At 40.8% G+C, this 25,451-nt stretch overlaps 1 protein-coding gene across 2 annotated transcripts in view; it reads right to left on the reverse strand.

Annotated features, from left to right (window-relative positions):
• Window positions 1–9,158: 9,158 nt before the first annotated feature.
• Window positions 9,159–25,451, reverse strand: part of hdac8 (histone deacetylase 8) — a 69,603-nt gene continuing 53,310 nt past the window's right edge. The window contains exons 9-11 of one of the 2 annotated variants that reach the window (XM_067996908.1): window positions 24,641–24,735; window positions 15,461–15,566; window positions 9,159–12,837 (exon numbers count right to left, since the gene is read on the reverse strand). In XM_067996908.1, the coding sequence (XP_067853009.1) occupies window positions 12,815–12,837; window positions 15,461–15,566; window positions 24,641–24,735 (224 nt within the window). In that variant the 3' untranslated portion in view covers window positions 9,159–12,814. Of the gene's footprint in view, window positions 12,838–15,460; window positions 15,567–24,640; window positions 24,740–25,451 lie in introns of those variants that run through there. The other variant, XM_067996909.1, reaches the window with a different exon arrangement.

Consider the following 25,451-nt stretch of genomic DNA (forward strand, 5'->3'; position numbering starts at 1 on the left):
AGGGAAGGATTTTAAGGTGAAGACAAGAATCTTAAAGGAACCAGTGGAACTTAGCTGGCAAGGAGGGAGGTGATGAGTTTTAACATGTGAGCTGTGATGTTTTGCATGACATGCAGTTTATGGAGTTTGGAAACAGGGCAGCCAGCAAAGAGAGCATTGGAAAAGACCAGCCTCAAGGTGGTAAAAAGTGGATTAGAGTTTTGGGGACAGAGTGGGAGAGGTAGGAGTGAAAGCAGGTGATATTTTGTGACAGATTGGATGCAGGAGAATAAGTTGAGCATGTGTTGAGGAGGACACCAAGGTTCTGCACTTCAGGGCTTAGCCTGAGTTGGCACCTGGGAGATTAGTTAATTTGAGGTTAAGATGTGTAGGGGTGCAGCATATAAATGAGTAATAAGGAGGGGACAAGGATGGAATCACAAGACTTAAAGAAAGAAAGAATGAACTTGCATTTATATAGTGCCTTTCACGTCCTCAGGACACCCCAAAGCACTTTACAGCCAACGAAGTGTAGTCACTGTTGTAATGTAGGCAAAAATTGCAGCCAATTTACACATCACAATCTTCTTGATTCTGTCAGCTCATCAGCTTTTATCTTACAGGGTGCTACATTCCACTTTGATTCAGACAAATAGGAGCTATAATAGACCAATATACAAATTAATTACTAATTAAATGAATATATAAATTAAATATAAATTGAATCAATAGGCCAATATACAGATTAGAAGGCCAATTATGCAAATTGTAAAACTTGAATAGTATTAATGATTATTATTTTGATTTTGTTTATTAGAAATTATTAATACTTTATGTTGCTTGGTTGAAACACGATTCCCTGTGTCTGGGGATGGAACATACCCTGTGATGTTTCAAAAAAAAAAGAAAATGCTTTTGTGGAGAAAAAAGTTAACGTTTCAGAACTATTTCCAGTTCTGGTGAAAGGTCATCGACCTGTAACGTTAACTGTTTCTCTCTCCACAGATGCTGCCTGACCTGCTGAGTGCTTTTCCGGCATTTTCTGTTTTTATTTCAGATTTCCAGTATCCTTAGTATTTTCCTTTTGTTCCTGTGATGTTTCATTTGGACTATTACAGGGCTCAGCGTATAAAATAAAATATGCTCTGAAACAGCCTAAGACTGTGATCAGTCCATGTCGTATGCCACACTCATTGCTCCATGTTTTGCAACAACCCACTTCCATTCATCAGAAAGGGCAGATGTTCAGGGTTTTTACACAAAAGTAGCTGCCTAATCGGCACTTCAATAACAGTATATCTCAGTATTCAGGACAATTTGAAGACCACCCGTTAAACACACTTACTTTTCAATGCTATCCTATCCAGTGCTTTGCATTCCAAACTGCATTTCCTTCCAGAGGGAAAGTCCCTTGTAGCTCCACGATTTCCACATGAGCTGCACAGATTCGATTCTTTGCTGTTGTTCCTTGTATTATTTTCAATATTGTAACTATAGATCTGCCTGCAGCTCTCTCAATTTTCATCTACCAAACTCACATCAGTGCATCTATCTCTCACCGTATGTCTGCTGATCAATACCCACATTTATTACATTCAAGCAAGGAAGTATCAGAGGGTGAGCAAAATATATTTCTACAGGTACCAGTGACAAAGTGAGCTCACAAAGTAATCGCAACTGATTTGCCTGGGCTTCGAAATACTTATTAACATGGTGTATTACTTACCATAGGTGGAGTCTCCATTCTTTTAAAGAAGTTCAGCTTCCAAGTATAAATAGGAATTGACACCAGCCCATGAAAGAACACCATCTGGCTCCCTTCCTGCCTCTGGCAGGATGTTCTGTCCCCAGATTAAAACACCTCTGATCTGAAATGGTTACTCCTTTTGGTTTTGGAAGGCCCAATCTGGTGATGTCTCTGCTTGGAGTCCATAGAAAGTCCTGTGATTCTTCTGCACTGTTCAAGCTTTCTAGTGTGCCTCATTCTGATCCTCCAATTGGTCCTTGCCTGGGAGAAATAGCTCCATCAGCCACTTTTGCAGATCAGGATCTTATTAGCCTTGCATCCAGCTGTTTAGATTCATTTGTGGTGCTTTCCCCTCTACAAGAGACTTGTTGTATTTTGCCTGCACTTGGAAGATTGGAAAATTTGACCAAGTAGTTTTAGCCTGTACAGATTGGTCTAGCGGAATGTTATTTTCTGATTTTGAAGGTGAAAGGATAATATGGTGGGCATCCCATATATTTCCAGTAATCTATTTATTGTGATTAGGGGTTAATTGTTAAACCAGAATATGCTGACAAGCACACAGTGGAGAACAAAGACTTGGGTTTTGATTCAAAAGGAACTCGATCTAATTATGGAAACTGCCATCTAGCCATATGCACAAGAGGAAGTGTTGGGGTAAAAGCCCAATCTGTAATAAGGGTCCTTGGTTGATACCTGAGCTTTGTATTTCCTGGAGAAGTGCGGCTGTTAGTGGGCCAGTGCTATGGTCATTTGGATGTAACTTATTTTCAAGGCAACTGCCTCCAGCAATAATGGACACTATATTTGTGAGAGCCTATTAGAAAATGCACATATGGCTTGGCAGTAATGCTTCCCATGATTAAATAGCATGATGACACTCACTGCTTAGGCTTCCATGTGCAGAATGGGCACTTGGGTAATTTGCTGGAGGAATACTTAAGACAAATCACCACCTTCAGAAGAAAAGGCAAGGAAAACAATTTAGCTTCACTGTAAAATATTAACACAGATAAGCAACTCCTAAAAATAAAATGATTGGTTGACTTTTACGAATGCCCCAAGCCACCTTTGACAGACCAACAAATTATTGTCTATATAATGGCAATATTGTGTTTGTTCTTTATAAGCAGTAAAACAGCACAATTTAAATCTTAATACACAATTCATCCAACTGGCAGGAGATGCTGGGGTTGGAATTAACTCGGTAATGCAGGAGACAGCTGAGGTGACAGCTGCTGACAGAACTAGTCTCATTCCCAGACTTCACCAGTGGAGACAATTATTCACATCACTGCCTCCTTTTCTTTAACAAGGGGAGATTCCTTCAGATCCTTTCCCAAAGTAACTCTAGCACTGCACTTCGCTGCTTGATTACATTCCTGAGGTTTATGAAAGTCTGGCAATCCCTACTCTTTCTGTGCTTTTTCACTTTGCAAAATTATAGGAACATAGAAACAGGAGTAGGCCATTTAGCCCCTCAAGTCTATTCTGCCATTCAATGAGATCATGGCAGATCTGTGACCTAACTCCATTTACCCGCCTTAGCCCCATATCCCTTAATACCTTTGGTTAACAGAAATCTATCAATCTCAAATTTAAAATTAACAATTGAGCTAGCATCAACTGCCGTTTGCAGAAGAGAGATCCAAACTTCTACCACCCTTTGTGAGTAGAAGTGTTTCCTGACTTCATCCTGAAAGCACTGGCTCTAATTTTTAGGCTATGTCCCCTAGTCCTAGACTCCCCAACAGCGGAAATAGTTTCTCTCAATCTACCCTATCAGTTCCCCTTAATGTCTTGAAAACTTCAATCAAATCACCCCTTAGTCTTCTAACTTCTAGGGAATGCAACCCTAGTTTGTGTAATCTCTCCTTGTAATTTAACCCTTGGAGTCCAGGTATCATTCTAATAAATCTATGCTGCACTCCCTCCACTATATCCTTCCTGCGGTGTAGTGCCCAGAACTGAATACAGTACTCCAGGTGTGGTCTAACCAGGGCTTTGCATAGCTGTAACATAACTTCTACCCCCTTGTATTCTAGTCCTCTAGATATAAAGGCCACCATTCTATTAGCCTTTTTGATTATTTTCTGCACTTGTCCATGACATTTTAATGATCTATGTACATGGATCCCTAAATCTCTTTGGACCTCCACTGTTTCAAGCTTTTCACCATTTAGTAAGTACTCTGATCTATCCTTTTCAGGTCCAAAGTGGACCTCACACTTACCTACATTGAAATCCATTTGCCACAGTTTTGCCCATTCACTTGAGTGTGAATGGGCAAAACTGGGCCACTTATGTGGCTCTCTATCCCGTCATCCAAGCCATTAATAAATGCAGTGAATAGTTGAGGCCCCAACATAGATTCCTGTGGGACACCACTAGTCACATCCTGCCAATTTGAGTACCTGCCCATTATCCCTACTCTCTGTCTCCTGCCACTCAGCCAATTTCCTTACTAGGTCAATAATTTGTCGTCAGTTCCATCAGCTTCAACTTTAGCTAACAGTCTCTTATGAGGGACTTTATCGAATGCCTTCTGGAAGTCCATATAAACAACATCCATAGACATTCCCCTGTCCACTACATTAATCACCTCTTCAAAAAATTCTATCAGGTTTGTCAGGCACAACCTACCTTTACAAATCCATGCTGGCTCTCTCTGATCAGGTAAAAATTTTCAAGGCGTTCAGTTGCTCTATCCTTAATTATAGACTCTAGTAATTTCCCAACAATAGATGTTAGGCCAACTGGTCTATAATTCCCTGGCTTCCCTCTCTCACCTTTCTTAAACAGCAGAGTGACATGTGCAATTTTCCAAACTAAAGGAATGGTTCCTGAATCAAGAGAATTTTGGAAGATTATAGTTAGGGCATCTGCAATGTGCTCACCTACTTCCTTTAAAGCCCTGGGATGGAAACTATCTAGTCCTGAGGATTTGTCAATCTTTAGTGCCATTATTTTCTTCATTACTGTTAATTTGCTTACGTTAATTATGGTGAGTCCCCGTTCCTGATTCAAAATGAGTTTCCTTGTGGTGTCCGGCATGCTATCCTCTTCCTCAACTGTAAATACTGACACAAAGTAATTATTTAACATGTCTGCCATTTTCTTATTTTCATTTACAATAGCCCACATTTTAAAGGCCCACATTGCCCTTGACCACCTTCTTTATCTAGTGTCAGCTGTGGCTCAGTGGGGAGCACTCTTGCCTCTGAATCAGAAGGTTATGGCTTCAAGTCCCACTCTGGTGACTTGATACAAAATCTACGCTGATACTCCCCCAGTACTGCACTGGAGTATCAGCCTAGATTTTGTGTCCTCTCACTGTCGGAGGTGCTGTCTTTCGGATGAGACATTAAAACCGAGGCCCTGTCTGCCCTCTCAGGTGGATGTAAAAGATCCAAAAGCACTAATTTGAAGAAGAGCAGGGGAATTCTCCCTGGTGTCCTTGACACTATTTATCACTCAACCACACCATTAAAACAGATTATCTGGTCATTATCACATTGCTGTTTGTGGGAGCTTGCTGTGTGCAAATTGGCTACCGCATTTCCTACATTTTCACAGTGACTACACTGCAAAAAAGTACTTCATTGGCTGGAAATCTTTGGGACGTCCTGAGGTCGTGAAAGGTAACTGCAAGTCTTTCTAATTATAAAAAATTGTGTTGATTTTGATATCCCTTGCAAGTTTCTTTCCATAATCCCTTTTTGTAACTCTTACTATCTGATTTGTCACTCTTCACTGTTCTTTGTATCTCTCCCAGTAACCTGGATCTGTGCATTTTTGCATGCTTTTTCTGTTGGTTTTATGTTGTCCCTTATCTCGTCATCCATGGCTTTTTTTTGGCAAGTAGTGTTCTTGCCCCTTAGGGGTATAAACCGGATCTGTATCATGTTAAATTATTTTCTGAATGTCTCCCACTGATCTTGTGTTGTTTTACCCATTAATAGATTTGCCCAGTTTACTGTGAACAGTCTCTGTCTCAACCCGTTGAAGTCGGTCTTACCTAAATTTAGAATCTTAGTAACTGTTACGGGTTTCTCCCTTTCAAACACAACGTTGAACTCGATCATATTATGATCGCTATTAGATAAATGTTCATGCACTGTTAGGCTGTTAACTAAATCTGGCTCATTACTCATTATTAAATCTAATATAGCTTGCCCTCTTGTTGGTTCTAGGGCATATTGTTGCAGAAAGCTTTTCCTGAGAAATTCACTATTATAAAAACAGAAAATGCTGGAAAAGCTCAGCAAGTGAAGCAGCATCTGTGGAGAAAGAAACAGAGTCAGCAGGTTTAATAACATCATCAGGGTTGGACCTGAGAGAACAGAGCGCTGCAAGTTCAGAGGGAGGTAGGTTAGAGTGAGTGAGGGGAGCAGAGAAATTGAGATGGCCGATGTCACGCTGGCAGTTGGCAATGACAAGATAGAGAGGAAATTCGCTACCTTTCTGACATGAGCTCGTTTGCTTATCCCAATCTATATGAAAGTTAAAATCCCCCATTAAAACCACTGCCTTTGCTACATGCTTGTCTAATCTCTGCATTTATATATTCTGCCACCTCACAGCTACCACCAGGGGCCTATACACAACTCCCACTAGAGTCTTAAACCCTTTTCTATTTCTTAATTCTACTCAGTCTCCACTGCCTGCTTACCTCTCGCTACATCCTATCATTGAAGTAATTTCATCCTTAATCACTAAGGCTACTTCTCCCCCTCTACCAGTTTCCCTAACCTTCCTGTAGACCTTATAACTTGGTATATTTAGTTCCCAATCCTGACCGTCTTGCAGCCATGTCTCCGTAATGGCTACCATGTTGTACCCACTAAGTTGAATTGGCGCCTGCAATTCATTCAATTTGTTCCTTATACTCTGTGTGTTTGCATAAAGAACACTTATTTGGGCCACATACCCTAACCTGTCCTTCTGCTCTAATGTTTTTCCTCACACATTTCTTATTTCTCTCTCCTGATTTAATTACCTTACATCTTTTAGTTTTCCCTTTACCTGCAGTGCCTAAAGCATAATCTGACTATTACTCTACTCTCTTCCTTTTCGTTTGTTTTAGAATTATTGTTTATACTATCTTTTCCAACTTATACTACGTTTCACATTCATTGGCAGAGAACAAAATATTAGTAGTATTCATTAAATGTTCACTGTAAATGGTGGTGGTGTGGGGAAGGGTACAAGGGCTCAGTGGGTGAAATCACTGCATGGTAAGATGGTGAGCCATAAAGATTAGGAAGGTACCAGGTTCAATTCCTAGTGAATTAGCTATTCTCAATTGGAGCAGTTTTGAAGTGCTACAATTAGCCTCAGGTTCCTACACTGGGGAGAGGGAAAAAATAAATAGCCAGGGTTCCTGCTTCCAATTGCAGTCCTGTAATATCTGCTGAAAAGTGTGGATGTTTAGTGAGGGCCAAATTGGGCTCAGCTTATAATGCCCCCTCCCCACCCCGAGTAGAATAGAAGACTCACTTGTGAGGCTCACACATAAAGAATGACCACAGAAGCGAGATCCCTGACAATTACTGGTATGTATTTAAAGGAGAGAAAGGGGAGAAAATGGAAAGAAATCCAGTACGTAGTTTAATAACCTGTCCCAATGAATGATGCCTTACATGTAAGGTCTATTCATTATCCTCAATGTTAAAATATATTAATCAGGACCAAAGATCACTCCTCACAACTATCAAATACATCCTCACATTAAAACACATTATTTCACTGACTAGTTTCTAAAATAATGTTTTCAAAAGATGAAACACATGTCTTGGTGCACTAATGTTCTACACTAGAATGGATACAGATAATTTCCCATGATTCTCTAAACATCTGAATTGAGCCGTGGTATTATGGGATAGATTGAGAGGAGATGCAGCACTCATCCACACAGAGGGCATACGAACAGCAGACCATCGTTGCACACCCCTTAGACACTGGCTCATGAGCAATATTGATGCTTGAAATGAGACCACGGCATGAGAAAAGAGTGCATAGGGTGGGAACATTTGCAATTAAAGAGTTTCTATTCAACATGAACATTTTTACTTACCCTTCTAAATCTTTTGTTTTGGATGGTTCATATCTGTGATGCTGCTTTTATATTGGACTAAGTACGTACTATACTAGTGCTGCCAGCTCTTAACTAAGGTCTATGGCCAGGAAGGCCCTTCTTTATAACTGGGTCTTCCTGGGCCTTGCTCTCAGCAAATTTACTTTGGTGTTGCCGCTGACTGTTCAAAACCCGTAAGTTGGGATAGAGTTCCATTAACACAGCAGCTGCTTGTGATCAGATTCCAGCCAGGAAAGCAGATGGGTGCAAGTAGCAGACCTTCAAGAATATGGATTTTTTTTTGTTGCCAATTTTCTCTAATCCATGCCTGAAGCCATTAGTGCTAGCTGGGATATGGTTCCAGGTATGTTGGTTGCCTTTTGGTACCTCACACAAGTGTCCACTATTCATCTATGAGCCTAAACAGAGCGTTGAATCACAGGAGGATCACAATTGAACCCAATTCCTGTCTTCATCCAATATTCACACACGGGTAACACCAGTGGAAGTCGCTGGGCAACAATCATGAAATGTTGCGTTTTCCACTCTAAACCTGTCAGCTCTGCGGCCAATTGTAGTGTTCCTACCATCACTCAAACTGATGTTAGTTTATTCCGCATAAATCAGAGATCATCACCAGAGAGTTTATCTTGTCAGTAACTGAGCCATACAAAACAGAAATGCCCACCGTTGGATCCCTGATCTACTGAGTTAGCTGATCTCTGAGCGTGGTAAGAGTGCTAAAATTGATGTCAGTGCCATGGGTAAGAGATGGGAAAATCAGCCAAGGTTCTTGCTTTGGTCACTATGCAGATACTCTTGCTGGAAATTCACATGTATGTATATTGAACAGGATCTGGCTTGACTGTGATACCCCCATGATTTAATAGCATCTCACTGACAGGGCTTGCACATGAATAATGGTGACTTGAGTGATGTACCAAAAGGTGACTGAGGCCCATGGAACACACCAGCAAGGAGACAATGCCTTCACGAGGAGGGACACAAAGAAAATTGGAGAGGAAAAACAAAATTGAAATTCTGGGGGGAGTAACAACAAGAAAGACATTGTTGCCAATGGATAGGAGGTATACAGCACAGTAACAGGGGCAGGTGATATGGCCATTATGAAGCAGAGAAATCCTTATCAAGAAATTGATGTCTCATAATTTTCCTGTTGGGTGCCTTCCTAGACTTATGACCACAAAGGAAAAAAGGAAGAATAATGCAGCATGCGGAGGTAAAGGAGGCTAAAGAAAAATGCAAAACTAAACCATGGTCATGACTGTATAGGACTAGCCTCTAGAAACCCTGTTAAAGGAGCACTGTCTGAAAGTAAAGACAAATAGTTGGCATTTTTAATTCCATTTATTAATAACCACATTGTATAGTTTCTGGTCACCACAAAAACTGCAAAAATAAGAAACAGCAACAGGAACAATGTACAAAATTAGAGTTCAGCTCTTTAACATTGGTAAAAATGCCTCCAAACTCCTTAATAAGGTTGAGGTATAGTTAAAACCCTATGTTTAAAATACACTTAAATAGGACTTGGTTTAAAAAATTGCATTAAAAAACAAGCAATGACATGAAGATGCTGGTGACTGAATGGATTAGTTAAAGCTGAAGTATCCCATTTTTTTTATTAACCTCCACAGATGAACTGTGACAATGCTATCACAAGACATTGTTTTTCATTACAATAAACAAGATGAAATTTCACAGGAATGCTTTGGTGAATATAAAACAATGTGGCACACCACTCAACTAGAGTCTGCAAAACTTGGGACACTCAGGAATGGTGGGTTCAGAAATTGACAGTGCCAGTTCCAGCTAGAATGGATCCCCTACCAAATTTAATACTTGCAAGATACTGAGGATGTTAGCAGCAGAATTATGAAGGCATGGACTAGAGAAATGAACTGTCTTTCTTCCTCTACTTCATTTTCAACTATTTATTATTTTGTCTCACTTTGCTGCCTGTTTACTACTTTTTGTTTTAAATTTATCACATTTGATTTATTTGCTTATTTATTGTGTTCTCTTTACTCCTCTCCTTTATTCTTATTTTTCTCTCCTTGTGCTCAATTTATTACTAGCTCTTTTGGTTTTAATTCTGCCCAGATCTTTCTCGATTGTGTCCTGATCAACATTCCTCCCTCAACAATACTGCCAAAAAAACATAACTGATCGTTCATCTATGGCTGTTTGTGGGACAATGCCAGATTTGCCTGCATTAACGGTCTCTGCACTCCAAAAGTAATTCATTGTGTGAAGCACTTTGAGACATTTGAAACTGGTAAGGCACTTCTTAAATGCAAGCCCAAACTAAACAATCTTGCTTCTTCAGTATTTTTTTAGCATCTCTGTTTATTTATATAGTATGTTTTATGTTACTGGAAGTGGAGTTTATCCATACTTCAACACAACAGCAAAACCTCTTTATAACCACTACTTTTTTTTCCTGAATGTTTTTTTTACAAACTGAGTGCTGATGACATAATTAGGGGAACTGGTTAGAGGACCTGATGTGAGGTTAGAGGACTTACTGTGCTTGATGGGTGAGGGAATTGAATTTACATCAACAAAAGTAGAGACAATAACTAGCAATCATGTCATTTTAACTGTGTGCCAATCAGAGCAAAGCTCTCTCATACTATTAGGTTTAATACCTCCCTACATATAGTACTCAGTGTTTACCTCTCTGGATTATCTCTCTATGGATTAATTCAGTTCCCTAGTGTTGCTAGGCTCAGTAATACCTTCTAGCCAGTACACTGTTAGCAACTGTGTTATGTCACGCTTAGACCCATGTTAATGGTACTGGCTCCCAATACCTACATCACATGCAGCCAACTATAAACAGAAAAATCAACTTGCTGGAATTCTCTAAGATCACATGACAGGAAGAACCAGAAAATGGGTCTTCCTAACTACCAGTCTCAGTAAATCTTGGCACGTTTACTTTTGTACAGATGCTGCATGAGATACAGGTGTCAGGAGTTGGCACTACTAGCACGGGTCTTAGAGAAATATAAAAACAGTTTATAACTCTACTGATGTTAATCTAGCACCCTCACTCTGTTAGGCCCAGAGTCAGCAGCCTATGTTAGTTACTGTATTGCTTTTGGTGTTAATTCTGCTTCCTCATGGTGTTAGGCTCAGCAACTTCTCCACTTCAGCCCCCTCTTGACATCAACAGCACTCAGAATTTAAACAAATACATTTAAAAGGAAAAAAAAGGGTATTAATTGTAACTTGCAATGGTATCCTGGTGAGTCTGGCATTTATCCTGTAGCACAGTAATTTCCAAGCTCTTGACCTCATGGGCCACATATTAAGCTTAAATCCACTTTCCCATTAATTTTGTGCATATGTCAAGTTGCTCATACCAATAGCTCTTGCAGTTCTAGTTTAGGATTTCTGCACCAACGAAGTAACAGCACTAAGGACAACACTTTAGAAATCTCCACCCATGTAAAATTCAAATAGAACAAACCAACAAACCTTTTGGTTGGGGCAGGCTTGATAGACCAGCTAGTCTTTTTCTGCCCATCAATTTTGTATATTCGTATAACAAGAGGCAGACTGCCTAAGCTCAGGGGCTACATGTGGCCCTAGGGCTGCAGGTTGGACACCCTGGTTGTAAAGCTAGGGTTAAAAGTATTAATTTTGACTAGTAAACCAATCAACTAAAAATATTGCTTGTAATTGGTGGTAGCTGTCATCCTCAGTCTGTGAATATGCTTCAAAAATAACAAAAAAAATGCTGTTGTTCTTTTTACAACATGCAGCTGTTGTTCCAAATTTTAGCTTTTATCTCAAACACTATCAGAACCATTTATTTTCACTGATCCTTTCCTGAGTTGGGAATTGAAATCACCGCAAATTTGTGAGCAATTTCCTGTAGGCAATGCCACCCCATGCCTCAGCGGACTGGAGGTTTGCTTAGCACAGCAGGAAAGCCAGGTTCCACCTCCCCACAGAGTGACTGCCTCACTAAGGGGCCCCAGGGGAAAAAGAATACAACCACACACATCCATATATGCTTGGATTAAAATATGAGATCCTACAGAGTAAACACCCCCATCCCCAACGAAAAAAAAACCCCAAAGAAAACAGAGCGAGGAATTAAGGATCAACTTAATGAAGTTATGTCCACAGTGAATTACTAACTTTAACCTTTTGTTTGAAACAATTGCTGGTTTCTCCCGATTTAAAAATAATTTTTTACACCTCCCCATCTCCAGGTGTTATGCACCATTCCCCTACAAAAAGGGCAGGTTTCATTGTGCATTTTGAACCAGCGGTTAAGAGATGCTCTTTGAATGGCTCTGGAGGGAGGCAGATTCACCCTCACATGCTTCCTTTCTCTCCCTTTGTGAGAGGCCTTGGCCTTCACTGAGGCATTTCTGCCCCTCTTTCTGAAAACTTAGCCAAGGAAATTACCAGGTGGAGAACAAGCAGCACAAATCCAGGTCCTCCCGTAAAGAACAGTACACTTGAGCATTACGTCACTGCATGGATATCCTCATTTTTGATAAGTTCAATTTTCTCTTTTTGCAATTTTTCTGTAGCAGATGAAACAGATTAAATGTTACACTTTTAACCAAGTCAAGATATTAGCTCTGTATCTAGGGACTGAAAGCAAAATGCTATTTGAATCCCAGCATATATGATTGGCATGTTCTTTGGCCAACCACAAATTATACTGCAACTCCACTATGGGGCACATTTCAAAGCAGCATCTAAAAATGAATTTTAAAATATATTTACAACATAATGAGGTTAATAAAACAGCAAATACAACAGGATACTGCAATCCTTGAATATCTGACAGTCTGTTCTATATAGTTGATGAAAGGGTTAACTGCAGCTTCAAGTCTCAATGAACATCTGTTGTCCTGGAACTTGCAAGTAATTTTGTCCAAGTCTCCCCTGCAGCTACAGCAGCCACAGACTGTGTTCAGTTAAAAGGCTTCTCTCATCTTCCGCTCACTCCCCATCACATATTAAATTACATTCTTCAGATTTCCTGGAAAACAGACACAAAAAACACAATATTTTTACATAAACTTTTGCCCTCGTTGGTTCACAGCATGGTGCCACTAACAGATTAATTTCAAATCACATTCAGAAAAATGTGAATCAAATGGAGTCAGATCTTAATTTTATCAAATCTAGCTGTAATCTCGTTAAGCTGCAGAAATAGATTTCCCTGATGAAGATTAAACCATAAAACCATAACAGGGTCTTTAGAAAGACTGCTTCTGTACAACCAGCAGACAGAGATCAGGCATTACCCAGGCTGCTGTGTCAGAATATAGTTCCCATTTCCAATTATCTGGGGGAGAAATCCCATCTGTATCTGTGTGCAGGCACTGTTTCAATCTTTTAAACTGCACTGTTTAAAAGCATTCATTTCAGTTTAGATCCAGGAAATCCTCAAGTCGTGTAATGCAAATTTTTAATGAAGATATAGATTGAATTCATCCCAAGACAGTCAATTATAACTGAACTTGAATTTTCCATTTATCAAACTATCAGTAATGCCCAATTAGCTAGCTTCTGATATAGTAAAATGTGATAATAAACAAGATTTGATTCTGAAAATCTTAATAATTTAAGTTTTATATAATTCTTTTCAAGGTTGTAACATCAGCCACGTGTCACAACTAAGAATAAAATACTACTGTTTCATTACATCACATCGGTATCATCTTCTGTTTTTGCACTTTGAACAATTCAGCTATCGAGCATATTGTGTCTGCAGAGAACCATTCTCCTGTATTTGGTTATATCCAAAGCAACATGTTAGACAAGTGTTTAGTCTGTATCCTGTATAGTGTTCCTTAGAGATACATTACCCTTATGCATGGCTGTACCCAGTATAATATGCCCAGAGGTACATTTTTGCATGATTACCTATATCTAGGAGTCAAAAATCTAACTTTTGCACAGCACCACCACTGTTAAGGCGCTCCATGTGCCTGTGAATTAATGATCTGATGTTGCTTGACAACACATGCTCAGCTCATTTGAATAATTTTCTGGTGCTCATGAAACTATGATTTTGGGTGTCAATAGCCCGTTAAGTGCTGAGGGATTTTCCAGCAAGGAGAGCAGTGGCACTAGGCACAGGTGGCAGCAGGCAAGGGTGAAAGGGCCTGTTTTCTTTTAAATAGGGCACCTCCTTCAGCACCAGCTCCAAATGGACTGTCCAGAGCTGGAGACATGCTCAGGTGCACCAATTACACTGTGGGGCAGGCAGCTTCCTAATTTTATTATCTGAAGGTCTAATGAGCCTCATGGACCACTTGTATGTAGACTCTCAGTACCCTTTGAGCTGGCTGTCCACATTAGGGATGCTAGGTGCATTGGATGCACTGCAGGCCTCAGGTTTCCATGCCCAATAATACAGGGAATGACTGCACAATGTGCTTCAGTGGATCAGATTATTGTCCCCCCTAATGTAATACATATGAAGCTGTGAAAAGAGTTTGCTGTATAGATTTAAAGAAGTCAAGATTGGCGCAATCTCATTTCGACCTGTGCAACGACAACTTCTAACTCTCTTTGATTTAAAACAGGCTAACGGATGGAATATGTACGTAGAAATGCATTCTGTGTTTGGTAATTTTTCTAAACAATGTGATGCCCTGCAGTCCCTGAAGGGTTAAATCTTTCGATTTGTGCAGATTATTGACCTTATTATATTGCAGTCCTCTCCCAATACGATGACAGTGCAACTACGTCAATATCAAATCACAACACTGTGTCCCGTACATTTAAATGGGAAACATGTGCTTCCACTTTATAAGTAGAGGTTGCAGATCAGAAGTAATTATAGTTATGCTTCATGCTATAGGTTTTCTGTACTCCAAACAGTAAAAGCATACTGCTCAAAGTTGTGTGGATATATTTAAGCAGCCCTGCTTCTTTTTATAACAAACCTGACATTATATTAAAAATGTAAATCACAGAAGAATCCAGCCTACTCTCCCAATGCTGGAAAAGTAGTGTCATCAGGTCATGGGATCTTGGCAGGTAGATCATTCCAATTTCATGAGCAGACTGGTTCTGTCCCAGAGCATGGCTGCACAATTTAATCTCTTTTTAAGTTTTTTTGTCAAATTTTGTTTGATAACACTCCTGTGAATGCCTTGGGACATTTTACTACGCTAAAGGCGCTATATAGTAGTAAAGTAGTTGTTGTTTTCCCTGGAAAAAAAACAGCATAGTGAAGCAGCATACTAATACACCAATAAACTAAACCACTGATTGTGGAGGGGAAAAACTTTGATCTTCCACTGTGGAATTCCTGATCTTAGCCATGCTATTATAGGGAGGTGCTGAAGGTAGGCCAGGAAATTCCCAGGAAATGATAGGACCATTAAGGAAAAGTGGAATTACGTTCATCTCAGGGTCACTCAAGTGTCTCTTCTAAACATTTGAGTACAACTTTTCTCTCAAATGCAGGAGGTGGATATCCTGATTCAGTTTTACCTCCCTCAGATTACCATACCCAGACTAGTAAAACCCACCTCTTAAGGAAACTTGGATGCAATATACAGACGTAGATTTTAAAATCAATAATCGTGAGTCCAAACAGCGCTGACATAGGGTTTGTACCTTTAATGAGAGTATGTACTTCTCACCTCGGATTGTGTTAAGTATCTGTTCAATCCGCTGGGGATCATTCTGATCAGTCCTGCAGCTTTGCGTGATTTCCAGTACATAATCAGGCCCATATTCTGTAAAATACTGTGAAGTCAATCAGGTTAGTAAAGTCTGAAACTATGTTAAGTTTCTCTTGGTTCTTATTTTCAAATGTCATTTGCAAGGAAAGTGGATTTGCAATTAGAATTTTTTCTTTGCACTCAATGTTATTTTGGTTAATAGGGTTGGGGGGGGGGGAAAGAGAGGGAGAGGAGGATGAAAGGAAATGCAAGTGACTATTTAAAATTATCTATATCTAAGAAGTCATGTCAACGTGCTTAAGAACATAAGAAATAGAAGCAGGTGTAGGCATACAGCCCCTCGAGTCTGCTCTGCCATTCAAGATCATGGCTGATCTTCTACCTCAAATCCTCTTTCCCGCACTATCCCCATATCCCTTGATTCCCTTGGGGTCCAAAAATCTATCGATCTCAGTCTTGAATACACTCAATGATTGAGCAGCCACAGCCCTCGGGGGTAGAGAATTCCAAAGGTTCACAACCCTCAGTGAAGAAATTTTTCCTCATCTTGGTCCTAAATGGCCTACCCCTTACCTCGAGACTATGACCCTTAGATCTAGACTCTCCAGCCAGGGGAAACAGCCTCTCAGCATCTACCCTGTCAAGCCCTCTAAGAATTTTTACGTTTCAATGAGATCATCACTCATTTTTCTAAACTCCATACGACAACCCTCTCATCGCAGGAATCAATCTAGTGAAACTTCGTTGCACCGCCTCTAAGGCGAGTATATCCTTCCTTAGGTAAGAAGACCAAAACTGTACTCCAGGTGTGGTCTCACAAGAGCCCTATATTAATTGCAGGAAGACCTCCTTACTCTTATACTCCAACCCCGTTTCAATAAAGGCTAACATACCATTTGCCTTCCTAATTACTTGCTGTACTGCATGTTAACTTTCTGTGATTTGTGTACAAGGACACCCAAATCCCTCTGACTACCAACATTTCTTAGTCTCTCACCTTTTAAAAAATATTCTGCTTTTCTATTCTTTCTACAAAAGTGGATAACTTCACATTTCCCCACATTATACTCCATCTGCCACCTTCTCGCCCTCACTTAACCTATCTATATCCCTTTGCAGCCTCTTTGCATCCTCCTTACAGCTTACTTTCCCACCTAGCTTTGTATCCTCAGCAAACTTGGATACATTAGACTTGATCCCCTCATTTAAGTCATTGATATATATTGTAAACAGCTAAGGTCCAAGCACTGATCCTTGTGGCACCCCACTAGTTACAACCTGCCAAGCCAAAAATGACCCGTTTATTCCTACTCTCTATTTTCTGTCCATTAACCAATCCTCAATCCATGCTAATATATTACCCCAATCCCATGAGCTCTAATCTTGTGTAACAACCTTTTGTGTGGCACCTTATTGGATGCCTTTTGGAAGTCCAAATAAACTACATCCACTGGTTCCCTCTTATCTACCTTGCCAGTTACACCCTCAAAAAATTCTAATAGATTTGTCAAACACAATTTCCCTTTCATAAAACTGAGTTGACTCTGCCTAATCATATTATGATTTTCTAAGTGCCCTGTTACTATGTCCTTAGTAATAGATTCTAGCATTTTCCCTATTACTGATATCAGGCTAACTGGCCTCTAGTGCCATTTTCTCTTCCTCCTTTCTTGACTATTAAGCTTTCTTACATGAGCGTCAAGAGGCAGTCCTGCATCTGGAGGAATTATAATATTCCCTAACCCCCTCCCCCCGTAACTCAAGTTTTGCAACTATACGAAATATACAAGGTTCTCAATGCTCCTGGGCCAACCCTCTCTTCATCTTTTCTTCTCACTGTTGCCCTCCCTCCCTCCCTCCCTCTCCTGAAGATCTCTAATGAATATATGTAGTAGTTGCCTTGGTTATTGACTCAGCTGCAAAGATGATCAAATTATGTAATTATTTTAAGTCTGCTCTGCCTGGAACTGGAAAAAAGACTCCAGCCAATGTTGCTTGGAATTAGAGCACAGGATTCTGTTCTTCTCAGGAAGAGTCAGGCTGCTGTTTTTTAATGTCCCCAGATATCCAGTGATCACATGCTGCATCCTATTCAACAGGTTTTACGTACGGAGTAATAAAGACCTTGGAGTAAGTTATAGATTATAATCTAATCAAATCAAGGAACTCAGTTAGTTTTTGTATAATAATGGATACCTGGAAGAGTTACAGGCTTGAATCTAAATCGAGGGTGTATACACACATACACCTGGGAGTGTGTCATAGACTGGAATCTAATTCAGTTATTCAGATCTCAAGTTATAAGGATCAAGATAAGCAATTTATAACTGTTAACTGAACATAGATTAAATTACAATCTTGATCTCACTCCCTGGTACCTTATAATATAATTTACATTTTGTATGAGGAAGGACAATGTTTACTTAGGTGGGTCTATTTTTGCCCCTGCGGCAACACCAATTATCAATACTCTGAAGTGCAATGATATTTACATGAGCAGGTTCACAACTAGAGATACACCTGAATTTGTGGAAGTAGTTTCAATATAAACGAGCTGTGGAATGGAACTTCCTAGGGCTTACATTGCCCATTGTACATAAAGCCTTTGCAGAACTTCCCAACACTGGGTACTCTGATCAAGGCTTTACTGGGGCAAAGCGACCCCTCATCTAAATCAATTATTTGCGTCTATACGGTACAATCCAAGCTCATTCTTCTGTGAAGCAGGATTTGCAAGGGCAATTGCCTGTAAATTCTGCAGTACAATGTCTTCTGAAGTAATTGCAGGAAGTGTCAACCCAGTTACACTGTCAGGGTATTGATAAATAATTAAGTGAGTCAAGGGTCCATACAAACGGAACTAATTATACTCAGGACAATGGAGCTGTAAACCCAATCAGAGATTAGTAATGCAAAGTTCAGGCTGCGCCTCCTCGCCCAGTCACTTTTCTCAGTTCACTTATGGTTTACTACATTTCCAATGAGAAAGGCATTTGCAAAGGAAGCCAGTAGTTCTTGCACCAGATTCCCATTCTAGGTAGCTGAGTTCTAATCTCAGTCTAAATTGACAGAATGATCCATGCAAAAGTACACTACTGGACTCTCAACACTGGTGACTCGATTATAATCCCAACCTCTGACATTCAAAACTGCCTGTGTTTTGGGTGAGTTGTGAGATGGAGTGTCCCCTATGCTAAGATGATCACTGGCCCTGACAGCAGTAGTGAAGCAGTCCAGAGCTCAGACTATCTGATCTACCTGACAGAAAGAGGAAGTTGAGAGACATGAAGGCAAAATAAATGAACAAATGGTAAATCACAATTTTTTTCCAAACTGCTTACCTTTTTTCCCCCAGAGGGGCCTGCTGTCTAACAAAAAGCTGTGAACTGTTCACAAGTGTGTTACAAGGGTTTAAAAAAATATTTTCTAGGACATATTGCATCTTTTTAACCATTTTTCCTCAAAACTTATCTAACCGTTAGAAAGGTTAACTGCAAGGATTGAGACTCAAAGCTATAATGTGGTACAATGAAACTTCCTCATCTCAGCCACCAGCAGCTGGAGTACCAGAGGTCTGACAGCAGGCATCTGCCTAAATGGACTGGCTATGGTGTACTCAGAGAAGAGAATGTGAAGGGAAAAAGGCAAATTTTAAAAAAGAACTACTGTTCACATATCTATGAAAACACCCGTGATAACTAAGATAAAGACACACTCTGAAAATAGCAAAAATCTGGGTGCTTCTCTACACTTTGTGCGAGAATGATGGCAAATAAAGAATTTAATTCAAACTGGTGCTGTGTGAACAGATGCCCGTAATCTGCACACACAAGCTTAATTATCAGAGGAAGTGTCAGTTCCTTCAGTGCTGGGAATGATGTAAATTATCCATGGGAATGGAGCAGTCAGATTTCCTTTACAGAGCTCAAACAGGGGTTTAGTTACTAAAAATATAAACTTTGCCCATGGTTAAGTATTCTTATCTTAAAATGTACTTTGTAAATTATTAACCTCTTGATTTCAGCAACAATTTTGTCAACCTTATGTGCCTTAAACCCTGCTAGACCACTATTTCTGCTGGAGATGAAACTAGGACTGTTGAAGTTCTCTTTCATGGGGATTGAGACACAGAAAATTCAGCTCCAAAAGTTCTATTTCAGCTCATTCCACTTTTCCAAGTCCTGTTTTGTAGCCTCCTGACCACAATCTCAATCTTTCTTCCCTCCCAATGCAACCATAAAATGATAATTTGTGGCAGTTAGGAATCTTTTTCTGCCAACCTTGCTGCTTTTGGAAAAATTATTTTCTTTCCCAATTGAGTCTCTTGACACCATACACTATTCACAGACCAGGAGGGAGGGTAAACAACCTGTTCTCAGGCCTCCGCCAAATTCTGCCTTGAAACCGATTGGTGAGGGGCACAGAAACATACTAACATCACTGCCTCCCTCACTGAGGGGAGCCCCTGGCTACCACGTCCCCACAGTGACACGTTGGAGATCATTAATACAGCATAGAAGATGATTGGAACAAACCCTCATCTCATCACTCCATGACTGCAGTAGTACTCCAACATGTTGCATCGTCTCAACACCACTGTATTCTTTCCCCCATTTGCAGTTGTTATGTTACACAGGCAAAATAAATATCTATTCATCGATTTCAAATGAACAACTACCTCACACCAAGAAGAAATAAAAAACTCAGTGTAAATCAGCATTTGACAGTTGGCATAGCAACGCAGAATGAACACACTGTTGAGATTCCAGGAATTGTTCTCTCCAATAGAACAAACAGAGCATCACCCTGCCGACAGAGTTAAAAAAAATCTTATACTCGCTGCGTAACTCGCGAAAGATCACCAATGAGAAGACAGATAACCCCCCTGCTACTGCGCTCTTGATCCAGTTCCAGTGGACTAAGTCGGAGTACATTTGTTATGATGTTTACATTAATGTGTTAAAAGAGCACAGTAGAAATCTGTGATTACCAACCTAGGAGTTAATACAATGTACTGTAGGATACTGAATGATATTTAGGACCTATAATTCTCTTTTTCCTCTGCCCCACTTGATAATTGGTATGATTTATATCAATGAGTGTTAATTGTATTCAGGTAGTGGGTATCAATTGGGGACTCTCTTGTATCCTTTTTTATGATGTGGAGATGCCGGTGATGGACTGGGGTTGACAATTGTACAACACCAAGTTATAGTCCAACAATTTTATTTGAAAATCACAAGCTTTCGGAGGCTTCCTCCTTCCTCAGGTGAATGTCAAGAAATCCTCGAACCTTTCGCATTTATAAATCACAGAACAATACCTGGTGATTACAGATAGTCTTTCCAACTGCCCGTTGCCAAGGCAATCAAAGTGTTCAGACAGAGAGGTGTTACCTACAGGGCCACCGAATATACAAACAACCCAAAAAAAAGAGAGAGAGAGGCAGAAACATAGAAACATCCGGAAGGAAGAGAAAGACAGCAAATGACCCGTTATATTAAAAACAGATAACCTTTGTTCGCTGGTGGGGTTACGTGTAGCGTGACATGAACCCAAGATCCCGGTTGAGGCCGTCCTCATGGGTGCGGAACTTGGCTATCAATTTCTGCTCGACGATTTTGCGTTGTCGTATGTCTCGAAGGCCGCCTTGGAGTACGCTTACCCGAAGGTCGGTGGCTGAATGTCCTTGACTGCTGAAGTGTTCCCCGACTGGGAGGGAACCCTCCTGTCTTGCGATTGTTGCGCGGTGTCCCTTCATCCGTTGTCGCAGCGTCTGCATGGTCTCGCCAATGTACCATGCTCCGGGGCATCCTTTCCTGCAACGTATGAGGTAGACAACGTTGGCCGAGTCACAGGAGTATGAACCATGTAACTGGTGGGTGGTGTCCTCTCGTGTGATGGCGGTATCTGTGTCGATGATCTGGCATGTCTTGCAGAGGTTACCGTGGCAGGGTTGTGTGGTGTCGTGGACGCTGTTCTCCTGAAAGCTGGGTAATTTGCTGCGAACGATGGTCTGTTTGAGGTTGGGTGGCTGTTTAAAGGCGAGTAGTGGAGGTGTGGGGATGGCCATAGCGAGGTGTTCATCGTCATTGATGACATGTTGAAGGCTGCGGAGAACATGGCGTAGTTTCTCCGCTCCGGGGAGAAACTACCCTAACCATGTCAAAGAGGCCATCCCCTGCGAATACACAGGGTCTGCTCAGACGAGGAGGAACGCGATGGACACCTACAGACGCTGAAAGACGCCCTAGTAAGAACGGGATATGACGCTCGACTCATCGATCGACAATTCCGACGGGCCACAGCGAAAAATCGCATAGACCTCCTCAGAAGACTAACACGGGACGCAACCAACAGAGTACCCTTCGTCGTCCAGTACTTCCCCGGAGCGGAGAAACTACGCCATGTTCTCCGCAGCCTTCAACATGTCATCAATGACGATGAACACCTCGCTATGGCCATCCCCACACCTCCACTACTCGCCTTTAAACAGCCACCCAACCTCAAACAGACCATCGTTCGCAGCAAATTACCCAGCTTTCAGGAGAACAGCGTCCACGACACCACACAACCCTGCCACGGTAACCTCTGCAAGACATGCCAGATCATTGACACAGATACCACCATCACACAAGAGGACACCACCCACCAGGTACATGGTTCATACTCCTGTGACTCGGCCAACGTTGTCTACCTCATACGTTGCAGGAAAGGATGCCCCAGAGCATGGTACATTGGCGAGACCATGCAGACACTGCGACAACGGATGAACGGACACCGTGCAACAATCGCAAGACAGGAGGGTTCCCTCCCAGTCGGGGAACACTTCAGCAGTCAAGGACATTCAGCCACCGACCTTCGGGTAAGCGTACTCCAAGGCGGCCTTCGAGACACACGACAACGCAAAATCGTCGAGCAGAAAATTGATAGCCAAGTTCTGCACCCATGAGGTCGGCCTCAACCGGGATCTTGGGTTCATGTCACGCTACACGTAACCCCACCAGCGAACAAAAGTTATCTGTTTTTGATATAATGGGTCATTTGCTGTCTTTCTCTTCCTTCCGGATGTTTCTGCCTCTTTTTTTTGGTTGTTTGTATATTTGGTGGCCCTGTAGGCAACACCTCTCTGTCTGAACACTTTGATTGCCTTAGCAACGGGCAGTTGGAAAGACTATCTGTAATCACCATGTATTGTTCTGTGATTTATAAATGCGAAAGGTTCGAGGATTTCTTGACATTCACCTGAGGAAGGAGGAAGCCTCCGAAAGCTTGTGATTTTCAAATAAATTGTTGGACTATAACTTGGTGTTGTAAAATTGTTTACAATCCTTTTTTATAGGAGAGCTTATCTAGGGTGTGGTGTGTGTGTAAGGGGAATCTCTATGAATAAAAGCTTGGAAACTAAAGATCAGGCTCTAGTATTCTATCCTTCACCACATGGATTTCCATTTATAACACCGCTCCCCATTCTCCAGACATACCAAGGTCAATCATTCTGCTTGAATAGTTTTAAAACTGCATTTCCAGACATCTCTGCGTTCACTTGCATCTTCCTAGGAGCACTGATGTCCGTGTGCATCCAATAAAAGATAGCCTTGCTTGAAGAAAAACTGCCACATCTAAAATCTTCTAAATTCATTGTGAACTCTAATTAGTTTTGTGTGCCAGCTTGTCAGAACCTGTTTTCAATTCCTACTTCATATTTCTCTGTTTCCAATCTTTCAGCTAGGAAAAGCCCCAGCTCTAGCAAAAGTGGCCCTGGCTAATTTCTCTCTCTTGGATGTACTTAGCCTCTTCCCTCTCCCCTCTAAAAAGAGATGCAGAACTTAATGAGCGAGGAACTGAAGGCAAGAATATGTGCCCTACCAATTGGTGTCACACATTCTATTCGTCTAACCCACTTCAGCACTGTTTGGCCCAAAAAATCAGTTGTATAAAAATTGTCAAAATTTGAGCTACTTCCCAATATTTTTTGTTTGTACTATTTGCAAAACTCAGCTTCCACAGAGAAGTTCATACTCCCAATGAACCAAAATTTGACCTTCTGCATGGAATATCTGAGATAGCAGGAGACTGGATGAAGAATGAACCCTTATGCCATGGAATGGAGCAATGGAAATCGTGCAGGATGCATATTTCTGATGTCTTCAAATCTGTAGAAAAATACCATATGGGCAGACTGTGTAGCTCAGGCTGGACAGCTATTTCTGATTTATGGCAAGTAAAATTATACAGAAGCACAAAAACGATAAATCAGCAGATAAACATTAACAAGTAAAGCACTTAACTTTACACCATCTGCTCCTTTAAACAATAAAAATTCTCAAAGCTTGGCAGTTCTCTTCATTAAGTTTTGAACATGGGTCTGTGATGAAATGTTTTACGAGAAATTAGGCCCAACACACAGCAATACAGCAAAAAAAGGGAAAATTAAGAACATGGGGCATAAGCCTGGTTATATGTCTTCCTTCTCTTTGATGTTGAAGTTGGCACAATGACAAACAAAAAGATATCCTCTACAAATAATCAAAGCTGTCCCACTTCAAATTACTTCTTGCAGTGACTGACCGGAGACAAAAGGATCCCACAGATGTAAACAACCTCAATATACAAAGCCTAGCCACATACAATTTGACTTAACCAGATTTGGATTCCAGACAGAGGTGTCCATTTCATTTGGCCTACAAGCTCTCAAGCTAAGCCTGAGGACATTTTAAACACAGCAACCATGGTTTCTCTCGGAGATTTGGAAAGCATAAAATTGTGCATTCACGGAATCAATGTCCCTGTATAGACAGCAAATATGCAATGTTTGAAAAGGATTATGCAATCTGCACAATATTACTCATATTCAAAAAAAAAGCAAGAAATATTGAAGGTCTAAAGGCTGCAGAAAGCCTAAAGGGGCCTCTTAGTAATTATCAGAGAACGGCCAAACGCTTTGTTTATGAATCAAACAGTTACAGCTTATTTCAGTTCAGAACAAGCCTGTCATTCTGGGGAAAATGGAGAGACAGTGCATTATTGTTGTGCTACCACTTGACTACAAAACCGTATTCAGAGTAAAAGTCCCACATTTGATTAGTTGGAGTGACTCAGCAGATAGCAAGAAAAAGAAGCCTGTTGCAGCCTTACCTCGTGATCAGGAATCTCTGAGGACAGCGTTTTTCCAAGGATAATACCAGTCAGGTATGTCCAGCACCGGGCTGTGTTAGCATGGTTATAGCCCCCTGTCTCCACCAGAAAAGTAAGCCACACAAAAAATTTAATAGACAAGGCAGCCGGTAACCAGATTATTTATTACTATTGTGCTGCACTGTTACATATTCGAATAGCACAACTTTGAAGTCACGGTGATTGATCGTTTGAGAAAATGATCAATTATTTCACCGTGCCTTTTTCCTCTACCCTTTTAACAGTTTTCTCCAGAGCTGGCACAATGCATTTGATCCTCAGTACGTGGAACATACAGTAGCACCGTCCTTTTCTAGATCCTCAACACCAGTGTGACTCATGAACATTTAGTTAAGAGCCACAAAGTCTAGCAATAACTTGCTTGAGGGCCTTTCAATAATGATCCAGTACATAGATAGAATGTGGGTCTGCGTCTGCTGTTCCTTACCCAATGGGTTCCTGATTTCAATTATGTCACTGTGGGCAATTGCTGAGTTGATTACAGAAAGGAGAAGAAAGTCTGATAGTTTTAATAGAGTGCTTTCATTTTCTGTATCGATTGTGGGATCCATCTCCAAACTCTCCTGCCAACTCTTAAAGGAGGGAAAAGGTCACTCTGGCAACCTCTTTTACATACCTCCAGTTACAATTGGCACTGACTAAGGCTTGGCAATAGATCACTTACCCATCCTCTCAGCTGGAGGTAGGGTTTGTGATGCAGAGAAGATCTAAAGGAAGGGAAATTATGTAATATCACAAAAAAAAGGATTTG

The sequence above is a fragment of the Heptranchias perlo genome, chromosome 15, assembly GCF_035084215.1.
Source record: "Heptranchias perlo isolate sHepPer1 chromosome 15, sHepPer1.hap1, whole genome shotgun sequence".
Classification (NCBI taxonomy): domain Eukaryota; kingdom Metazoa; phylum Chordata; class Chondrichthyes; order Hexanchiformes; family Hexanchidae; genus Heptranchias; species Heptranchias perlo.